The sequence below is a fragment of the Takifugu rubripes genome, chromosome 11 (genome assembly GCF_901000725.2).
Source record: "Takifugu rubripes chromosome 11, fTakRub1.2, whole genome shotgun sequence".
In the NCBI taxonomy this organism is placed as follows: Eukaryota; Metazoa; Chordata; class Actinopteri; order Tetraodontiformes; family Tetraodontidae; genus Takifugu; species Takifugu rubripes.
The window spans coordinates 8,681,508-8,692,431 of NC_042295.1; the positions used below are offsets into that span (position 1 = coordinate 8,681,508).

The 10,924-nt window shown below is 44.5% G+C and overlaps 1 protein-coding gene across 1 annotated transcript in view; it reads left to right on the forward strand.

The window, feature by feature from the left end:
• The window catches only part of dscaml1 (Down syndrome cell adhesion molecule like 1), a 64,689-nt gene extending 57,137 nt beyond the window's left edge, over positions 1 to 7,552 (forward strand). Inside the window, exons 23-35 of the mRNA XM_011608403.2 lie at positions 238 to 355; positions 450 to 613; positions 684 to 782; positions 1,647 to 1,835; positions 2,043 to 2,171; positions 2,253 to 2,411; positions 2,514 to 2,669; positions 2,788 to 2,818; positions 2,909 to 3,027; positions 3,131 to 3,283; positions 3,839 to 4,033; positions 4,116 to 4,424; positions 4,534 to 7,552. Of these exons, the coding sequence (XP_011606705.2) occupies positions 238 to 355; positions 450 to 613; positions 684 to 782; positions 1,647 to 1,835; positions 2,043 to 2,171; positions 2,253 to 2,411; positions 2,514 to 2,669; positions 2,788 to 2,818; positions 2,909 to 3,027; positions 3,131 to 3,283; positions 3,839 to 4,033; positions 4,116 to 4,424; positions 4,534 to 5,120 (2,408 nt within the window). The 3' untranslated portion in view covers positions 5,121 to 7,552. The remainder of the gene's footprint in view (positions 1 to 237; positions 356 to 449; positions 614 to 683; positions 783 to 1,646; positions 1,836 to 2,042; positions 2,172 to 2,252; positions 2,412 to 2,513; positions 2,670 to 2,787; positions 2,819 to 2,908; positions 3,028 to 3,130; positions 3,284 to 3,838; positions 4,034 to 4,115; positions 4,425 to 4,533) is intronic.
• Positions 7,553 to 10,924: the final 3,372 nt, after the last annotated feature.

Consider the following 10,924-nt stretch of genomic DNA (forward strand, 5'->3'; position numbering starts at 1 on the left):
CATTAAAATGCTAAGCTTGAAAAAAAAAAGTGAGCAGAAGAGGGGTGGTCAGTAAAAGCACCATAAGCCTACATAGATTCTCTACTCTCTACTAGTTTTATGTTATTGCTTGTCCTATTTCTAAAGTGCGCATTTTGAATTATATTGATTCATTATTGTGATTTTATTATTATTGTAATTGTATTTTTGCAGAAAATATTAATATATTTCTTACATTTTCCTACCTTCTATCACCAGCTCCAGCTAAGATTCTTTCATTTGGGGGCACAGTGACCACCCCCTGGATGAAGGAGGTGCGACTACCCTGTAGCTCAGTAGGAGAACCTACACCTACTATAAAGTGGACAAAAGACAGGTAAGAATAACTCAGATCGCCCACTCAAACCTTGTTTTGTATGTTTTAAATAGTGAATATATGTAAGACATTCTCCAATTTCTGTTATTGTTAGTGAGAATACAGCCATCCCAGTGTCACAAGATGGGCAACGTCTTATTCTGACCAATGGAACCCTGGTGCTGCGCTCTGTCAAAGCTGAGGATTCTGGTTACTACACCTGTACAGCCACCAACACGCTGGGCTTTGACACCATCATAGTCAACCTTTTAGTGCAAGGTATAAAAGCACTCTTTATAGCGTCTGTTATAAACAATCTGAGTTTTACTGAATACTCTGTGTTCCTCAGTCCCACCAGACCAGCCACGCCTGACCGTCTCCACCACCTCCACCTCCTCCATCACTCTCACATGGATCCCAGGAGACAATGGCGGCAGCTCCATCAGAGGTGAGCAAACACACACCCGATAGTGTCCAGTACACTTACACACCTCTGTTGGAGACTAACATAACTTCACTTGTGGTTTACCCGCCATTATTCTGACAACATATTTGTAATTTTTCTCTCACTCTTTTCAAACATGCGGCTCTCTAACAGATTATTATCTGTCTCCTGAACTGTTGGTGGACAGTTATTACTGGTCTCACAAATAAAAAGCCAATGATGGAAATTTCAATCTATCTACTTTTCTTTTCTAGATTTGAACAATTTATATCACTAAGAATTGGTAATTGTATACACCAGGTCATGAAACGATGTCTAATCTTTTTTCCTATGCAAAAATGAGGGGAAAAAAACAATCCATCACTGATATTCTCATAGGTATCAGCCAATAAGGTAGTCAACGGTAAGCAGAAGTTACACATTTTGGGGAGGTCAAAGGGTGAGCAGGTTGCACCTTCATATCTTAATAAAGAACAGCAGCATTTCGAATGCATCGCCTATTGTCTCAAACATTCTGACAAGCTCTGACAAGCTCTGACACGTTAAGCAGACATGTCTCGTTCAGCCCATAAATTGCAGAAATAGGAGGATGAAGAGTCTCTTAGGAAGAGGGAGTTGTCTCTGCAAGACAGCTGATTATAAAAACAGTCACCACATTGCATATCTTCATTTACATACATGCCTAGTCAGCGCCTTGCCAGTCTGGGGGGTTTGTGTTTAACTAATGGCGGCAGAGACGCCGAGAAACAACCATTCGGGAGTAGCCAAGCCTGGGCAGAGCAGCCTAACACCGCCATCTACTGGCCAAAGGCGATACTACGCTGAATCTGAGCGCTGAATCTGAACTGCGCGTCTATGTCCGTGCAGGTTTTGTGCTTCAGTACTCTGTAGACAACACAGAGGAGTGGAAAGATGTTTTTATCAGCGCCAGTGATCGATCCTTCAAACTGGACAACCTGCGCTGTGGAACCTGGTACAAGGTCAAGCTTGCTGCCAAGAACAGCGTCGGAGCCGGACGCATCAGTGAGATCATCGAGGCAAAGACTCATGGGCGAGGTGAGGGGCTGAGAGGGGAGCACGTCAAACGTTACACAACAAGCGTGAACAACATCTATAAAATAACATATTCTGGGGTCTTTTTACCAGTTTATTCAGAAGATGTCCTTAATTTGCAAATTGCTTTAAATCAGTTAGATACATTTATGCCTTACAGGCTTGACATTCCAGAGTGTTGATATATGCAAGTGTTTGCTCTGTTGACAGAGCCCCAGTTCAACAAGGATCAGCCGGTCTTCACCCACATCAACTCCAGCCACGCACGCCTCAATCTACAGGGCTGGGCCAACGGAGGATGTCCAATCAGCGCAGTCACACTGGAGTTCAGGCCAAAAGGTCAGTCCGTCATCGTTAGATCCACACTAACTGGCCTCGCTGGGAAAAATAAGAGCAGCCACTCATTAATACCTGTTACAGGAACGTGGTCATGGCAGAACGTGCGCACCAACGTGAGTGCGGATGTGTTCCTGGCAGAGTTGCGTGAGGCCACCTGGTACGAGCTGAAGATGAAGGCTTGTAACAGCGCTGGCTGCGGCAACCAGAGCTCCCAGTTTGCCACACTAGACTATGATGGCAGTGAGTCGTTACATGTATCACACGAAAACCATCATTGTTAATATTTAATATGCATAGAAATAAATAGGAAGGAACTAATCTCTCCCCGTAATTCCCCTGCAGGTACCATCCCACCGATCAAATCCCCCCTGGAAAAGAACGACGATGTCAAGAAACTCTTCTCCATCGGCTCCCCTGTGATTTTGGTCACCGTGGGAGTCGCGTTGCTCTTCATCATCCGCAAGAAGCGCAAAGAGAAGCGGCTGAAGCGGCTCAGAGGTGAGGGCAGGAGCGAGGGAAGGGCGCGGTGGAACAAGAGGGCAGACGTCAGCGGGAACATCTGTTGGAAATGATTGATTTGTGTGTCAGTAAAAAATTTGCTCTCCCCCCTCTCCAGATGCCAAAAGCCTGGCAGAGATGCTCATAAGGTAAGACTGCATCTCAAACTTCGATCCCTGAATCCAAATTTTTGCTGCCTGGCTTTAAAAACAAAACATTTTTTTGTGCGTCTGTTGCAGCAAAAACAACCGCAGCTTTGACACCCCAGTGAAGGGACCTCCACAGGGCCCACGGCTGCACATCGACATCCCGAGAGTGCAACTGCTGATCGAGGACAAAGAAGGCATCAAGCAAATTGGTGAGAGGAGGAGAAAGTGACACAAACGGCGGTTGTTTGGTCACAGGTGAACATTGGGAGCTACTGCAACATTTGCCCTTCATACTCGCCCTGTCTGTTTCAGGTGAAGACAAAGCCACCCTCCCTGTGACGGACACGGAATTCAACCAAACGGGGAACCCTCAGAGCTTCTGTACAGGCGTGTCCGTCCATCATCAAGCCCTCATTCAGAACACCGGACCTTTGATTGACATGTCCGACATCAGACCAGGAACCAGTGAGTACAGAACCATACATTTAGGAGACATTTTCTGGGATTTGCGCCTCATTTCCTAAACCAAGACGAGGTCTTAGCTGCATCCCCGCTTTTTTTTGGGGGTGGGGGGGACAGACCTCCAAATTAAAGCAAAAAAATGATATCATTTGGAATGAAAAACTCAAAACTATCTTCACATCCATCCTTGAGATTTCCTTCAAATCTCTGACACTTTTAACAGTATGAGTCACTGTAGATATAATAAGAATGATTTGCTGCAGTAAGTTATGAAACACATTCATTTTATGTCACCTAACAATTGAAATCTTTCCTTTCCTCTAGCAATAAATGACATTAAATCTTTCTTTTGTTTTGATTTTTAAATCATGGCCAGTTTAATTTGCTATGCTCCCTTCATGATAAAAGCTGGTTGCATCAAATGATAAATGAAAATATCATTTTCCAAAAACAAGATCTACCTATTCAACACATTATCTTTGTGACATTGTGTGTTTTTAAACAGAGTTGTTCATTTGCTCTGTTTACAACATTACTTCTTCATCTACTCCCCAACAGACCCAGTGTCGAGGAAAAGTGTCAAGTCAGCCCACAGCATCAGGAACCGTTACTCCAGTCAGTGGACGCTGACGAAGTGTCAGGCCTCCACGCCGTCCCGAACTCTCACCTCAGACTGGCGCACAGTTGGCTCCCAGCACGGCATCACGGTGACCGAGAGTGACAGCTACAGTGCCAGCCTGTCGCAGGACACAGGTCGGTCAGAGCAACACGACACTTACAGTCACTGGCGCACTCTTTTAAGACACTAACAAATGTGCTTCTTTTGTTTCCAAAGACAAGGGGCGCAACAGCATGGTTTCAACGGAGAGCGCCTCATCCACCTACGAGGAACTGGCGAGGGCGTACGAACACGCCAAGCTGGAGGAGCACCTGCAGCACGCCAAGTTTGAAATTACCGAGTGTTTCATCTCCGATAGCTCTTCCGATCAGATGACCACAGGCACCAATGACAACGCGGACAGCATGACGTCCATGAGCACGCCCTCGGAACCTGGTATCTGCCGCTTCACCGCCTCGCCGCCCAAACCCCAGGATTACAACCGTGGCAAGAATGTAGCCGTGCCCATTCCACACCGCGCCAAAAGTGAGTCTTTGCCAGTTTCTGGGAAAAGGCCAAACCTATGACTTATTGAGAAAACAGTCCGTTTCATGGTGATATTAGAAATATGTGTTATTTCACTTCCCTCCGCCAGGTGACTACTGCAACCTTCCCCTCTACATGAAGTCAGATCCCTTCTTCCGGAAGCAGTCAGAGCACCACGACCCGTGCCCAGTGGTTCCACCACGCGAGGCCTCCATCCGCGGTCTCGCCCAGCGGTCCTACCACAGCCAGGGCCGTCACGTGACTGTGGACTCTGCAAAGCAGCAGGCCCTAAGCATGGCCCACTCAGGCCTGTCCAATCTCCCCTCCTCTGGGGCTTCGTCCGGAGGGGCCGGAGGCGGCGGTGGAAGCAGCGGGAGTGGAGGGGTTTCTTCTAGCTCCAGCAGCTCCACGCTTCCCCAGAGGACTCTCACCATGCCTGGCTCCTCAGCTGCTGTGGCCCAGGGTGCGGCGGCAGCTTCCGCCGCCACAGCTGCGGCTCCCCCGGCATCCTCCTCTGGTGGCGCAGGCGTAGCAGGGGCCACGGGAGGGACTCCAGGAGGTGCCTCCTCATCCTCCTCCAAGATGGGAGGATCCAGAGACTCTCTCCTGGAGAGCAGCTCCTCAGGCTTAGGCAGACTGCAGAAGCAGAGGGATGGAGGGGCAGGGGCCTACTCCAAGTCATACACACTGGTGTAGCCTCCCATCACTGCAGCCGTCACTATAACTGTTGCCGTAACGCTGGTCCAACCAGCACCGGCCTGGAGCCTCCACGGAAACGAGTGGTGAAGAACATGCACAGCTGCTCGGGTTCCCCAGTGACACTACTGCATTAAGGGGTCAATGTTGGGTCTCCACAGCACAGGGGTTTGCCTTTCTTTCTGCCTGATTGCTTTCTATCATCATTGCGAATCATCTCTCTCTTGATCCATCACCCGCCCAAACATCACTAAATCCAGTCACTTTGCATTCTGTTCCTGGTCAGGACTCGGTACTTATGCACAAATGCTTTTCACCTGTTTCCCAGATGGAGACGGTTGTAAAATGAACCAGGTTTCTTGAGATTTTTAGGTTTTTAAACGTTCCTTGCCTGGTTTGTGATGGGAAAGAGGTCATATCACGGCATCGGGCCACGGCAGGATGCCTTTACTGTATGCATAAACCCGACAACTCTGGTGTTACACCGGCTCTGAGAAGCTCCCCGTCTGTGGGTTCATCCCAGAGTCGGTGGGAGGACTGTCGCCTCAATCCCAGTCTGGAGACGTGGGATATTCCGAAACATGCAAAGAGAGAAACGGTGTGGTGTTCACGGCTGTAGAAAGAGACTGAAACTGGACAAACAAAAGAAGAATTGAACCTTTATTTCCAGTATAATTTTCTTTATTTTCCAGTGATGGAAGTTTATTCTCGTGCACTACGTAAATTGGATTCAAGTAAGAGAGACATCACAAGCCTGAGTTTGTGTGTGTGTGTGTGTGTGTGTGTGTGTGTGTGTGTGTGTGTGTGTGTGTGCGTGTGTGTGTGTGTGCGTGCGTGCATGCGTGCTTGCGTGCGTGTATGTGTGTGTGTGCGTGTTTGTGTTTGTGTTTGTGTGCGAGAGAGAGAAAGAGGGAGTGTGGGTGTATATGTGTAAATAGATATATGTATTAATGTGGCAGGCACACAACAACACAGTGGACCTTTTTAAAATCAATCTGTATGCTGACCTCTGGGGCAGAAGTTCCGTGTCCAAACTGGATCCCTGCGTTCCTCCCCATTTATTTTGTAAGCGCAAAGAGGGATTCAGGGCCTAACAGATACTGATGATGTAACGCTATAATCTGTTCCAGCATTTAACCCCTCGCTTTAAGTGCAAAAGACAGAATCAGCTTAAAGTGAATGATAAGGGGAAAAAAGGGTTTCAGGTTTTTGGCTCAGAAAACAAGGGGATGGGCCTTTTCTTAAATTCATCATGGTGCCACAGTGCTGTTATTTCTTAACCTGTACCCATTTTGCCCCTTTCTGTCCTATCGCCCCATCGCTCTGACCCCCCCTTCCCCCTTCATGTCCGTATGGTGTCACTGTGACACACCACTACACAAGCTAATGAAACAGACTGAGAGAAGAGGTCCCACAAAGGCATGTCCAAGAACAGTCTGATTTGTATCAAACGATCCTGGATTTATGAACACGAGTGGGGAGTTGCTGAGAGAGAGGTCAAAGGTTGCAGTGTCAGGAAGGGGTGCACATTTTCAGGAATCAAGCAGTCTTCAAACATGAGAAAAATGTTGCTTTCAAGCCTCTCAGCCTTGCTTAAACTTCTTTTAGCTTTATGCATGGTACTGTATCTGTTAAAGTTTATCTCACCCTCATTTCTTCTTCTAAATCCCCCAACAAAGATTTTTCACCCAAAAAAAGAGAGTTACTTCAAACGTTTTGCAAAGGTACAACCTAACATCAGGGCTCTCACCATAAAAAAGAGAAAAAAAGATATGATTATATGTTTGTTTTCAAAAGTATGTACATATATATTTCTATTCAAATATATAGCAAATATATGGATATTGAAAAAAAGCAGAGAACTATAGTCGTTTGAATTGAAAATATATATACAAGATCACAAGACAATCTTGCTTGAGAGGGGAAAATTGAAAGAAATAAGGAAAATAAAAAGCATAATGGAGAGCTTAAACGGGTAGCACAACCATGGACGGGAGAGATGAACAGAAGCGGAGTGAAAGAAAGTCAAAGCGGAAGTTGGACGAGTGATACAGTGACCACAGTGATTAAGTTTATTATCTTTCTTTTAATTTAATGGGCTGCAGAAATAGAAACTGTATATCTGTGGTCCTCTCTGTGCAGAAAGAGTGGTGTTGTTCAGAAAAATAACCAAGGAAAGCTGATATGTTGTATTGTACTTTTCAAAGCTGCGTTCAAAAGCTCAAGGCCACAACAATAGAAGGAACGACCGCCAGGTCTTTTTGTCCGTGCTCGAGTCCACTTGGGGAGCGGGTATCACACAGATAACTGCTCATTCATGTGTTCATGCCCCAGTCTACAGTACAGTATATTCAACAAGAGGAATCCACTTTTCTTTTCTTTATCGATGATTGTGTTTCATTTCATTAATAAAAGATTTTTATCAAATGAAATCAGGCTTCTTTACTCCAGTTGTCTGGATGCTGGACAGAGTCGTAGGATAAAAATTCACGTCAACACGTCTAAAACAAAGACCTCCTGCCAAGAGCTGGATAAGAACTAAGTCAAGCACCTGTGTCAAGTTACAGTTTCACTCAGACTTCAGGTTTGGCAGAAACGGTCAGAAAATCCTTCTTTTGAATGTATCCAAGGTTTTGTTCTTCAGTTGTTTTCAGCCACACATATAAATCATTTTGCTTACACACACACACACACACACAAAGTCTTGTAATTATGTCTTTGTGAGGAGTTTTGTAGACATAATACATTAGCCAACTCCTCATCCTATCACAACCAACCCCGACCCTACCCAAAACCCAATTGTATACTAAACCTTATAATCACATCCTAACCTTCAAACAGCCTGTTGATGTTGTGAGGACCAGCAAAAATGTCCTCACTTTCCAAAAATGTCCTCACTCTACTAGTAGATTGAGGATTGTACAGAACACAAAAAACAACACAAGTGCTTCGGTGAGGCCTTCAAATCTAGCTGCTCTTCGTGCTTTTGAGGCCAATGCGGTTTTCAACAGAGGTCCTCAAGCGCTAACAGAAAATTGCTAACAGCAGCTTCACCACAGCTTTTGAGATTCAGTCTCCTTCAAATTCAGGAGCTTCATTTTCAGGCTCCATCTCATTTTATAGATTGTCGTTGATGGTACCCTCCCCTCAAAACCTTCCCATGGTTTCTCCACAAGCCCCGGCCCCCACTCCCACGCCCCCCTCCCCCACATAGGACATAATTTCTGTTCCATAGAGGACTCGTGTACATAGGAACGTTTTTTTGTAAAAAGTACTATTTTCAACATTGTCACTAGAAACGAGGGCACAATGTAAACTTTTATGTGAGTTTATTGTAATGAAGAAGAGTTAATTTAAAAAAAAGAAAGAATAAAACACTGATTTATCTTCATTTATGAGCCATCCAGGTGGTGTCGGCGTGAACCATTCATTTTTACCATATGGGATTTTTTTTTTGGCACATATTTGTGTTGCATTTTCTTTTCATTTTTTAATTTATTTGGGTTTGGTCTCTCTTTTTTAACCCCGTGACAAGGTTGTTTAGTACTTTTCTTTCGATGACATTCTTTTCGAGGCAGAGGACCGCGACCCTGTATGTTCCTAAGTTTTTGCTCAGTAATAAACGAAGAAAAAATGGTGGACTGGGGTTGGTCACTGGAAACCGCTTAAACATGCAGAGGTTGTTCCTTAAACTTTATGGAGAATTGTTGTTTCGATTTGCAATTGCTTGTGTTTAACTCTACATTTTTCCTTTTTTTTAACTAAAGAGGAAAAACAACAAAAAAGTAAAACAGTACTCAACACCTTGTGCAATAAAGCTATCTTTTTATGAAATGTGATTCATTTGCTTTTCTTGAGGTCAAAGTTGTCCTGTAATCTTCAGTTTCAGATGAAACCTGGTGAAGGGAGTGGACATCTGATTCAAAGAATAAAACAGCTGTGCACCAGTAAAGGGAAGGTGATTCCCGTAGATTAAACAAAAATTACAGATTTCACAATCGCTAACTGAGGTCGTCTTTGTGGCTGAGCTCACATTTTCCATATCAGCTGGTTTTGATTCTGCAAAGCGGTTTCAACAATTTGACATTTTGAATATGAAAGTGCAACCATATGCTTGAAACAGTTTTTTTAAAAACAAACAAAATCACTCATATGAGGTAGAATTTACTGTATTTTAGCTGTGCTGATTTTGAGGTTGCAGCAAAAGGAAGTAGCTTTTCACTTAAAGCCCCCGTGCAGACAGACCCTGTACATCAACAAGGCCTTGGTATCTCCTTAATGACAACAACCTCAACTACTGAGTCTCTGCTGCCAGTTTACATGTCTGGATCTCTCCTTCCCCATCTGCATTTGTGCCACAAGCAGTACCAGGAGGCCCCCGTGGACAAGGAGAGAGGAGCCAAGTAGCTCAGTAGTGCAATAAGAATGAATTGAATAAAACATTTGCTGTTGGTCAAATGACCTTTAATAGCAATATTTAATACATTATCCATCATGTTCGGCACCGTTTTAAAATGTTTTACCACATTCAGAACCTAATTTGAACAGTAGAGAGCGCTATACTGCAATAAAATGATGTCTGCTTAATGTTTTTTCGAGAAATTAAGAATAATTTATTAACACGTTCCTTATACTTAAAGAACTGGCCATACATAAATTACACTTATTTAATTTACCATACGTATATGTCATAGATATATCAATATGCAATTCAGACATGCACTCACATAAAGATACATAAATTCACAACACATGAAGCACAAATATAGAAAGGTTAATACAAATACCTATTTGGGTGTATTACAGTGTGTCATAGTTTATACTGCGTCACTAACACAGGAGTTTTATAATTAATAATAATAATGATGCCTTCTTATTGAATGTTTTGTGTTTTAGAGTTTGTGCACCTCCCTGTGGTCTCCTCCTCCATCTACTTTCCATTCTTCTGCTTCTTCTGCTGGAACTTCCTGAAGTGGGACTGGATGGTGCTGGCAGCCTTCTCCACTTCAACGGGGCTGAGAGGAGGAACGGGCGAGGCACATGTCCCGTTGCAGGCGTTGGATTCTGAGCAGGACAGGAAACAGGGGATAGCCAGAGAGGCAACAGCCGTGGAGGTAAGGTCTGCAGCAACGATTAAGGTTCAAACACACGCCAAACACTGAAGCTTTTGTTGTTGTTGTCTGTTTTGATCAATTTCAGAGTTGGATTCTACACTCGATGTGATTCAAACCATTTCAGAAACATCATCTGCAGTCACATGGATGAGCATACTTACGCTTTCTGTACACTCCTATGCTGTTCCTCCTTAGGCCATCAAACTGAAAAGGAAGCACAAGAACTGAAATAAACCCACTGGCACTGCAGATTTGGTCACAACTGGTATCTGAATCACCCCAGTTACAGTTTTATCTGGAGTCAATCGCATGCCTGCGGAGGCACAGGAGTCACACAGATGATCAGACAAGCCTTCACCTCTACTGAAACATCCAGTTCTCATCCTCATGTGTGTGTGTGTGTGTGGGTGTGTGTTGTATGCAGTGATGACCTCAAGCACAAATCCTCTTGATTGGGATTACAGCAGCAGGGCCGGAGGACTGGACCAGTTTAGGCAGCTTACATACCAGTTTGGCTGCAGCGAAGGTCCAAACTTGACCGTGACCTCGGCCACAGGCTGATTATTAGGAGGCAAAATGGGAATATAGATATTTATGGCTGCTGCCTTTGTAGGTTGTCAGTGTTTTTTTTGTGAAATCAAAATAAATGTGGGTACCTGGAATCAGCATCAGCAGTATTGAATGGACTGA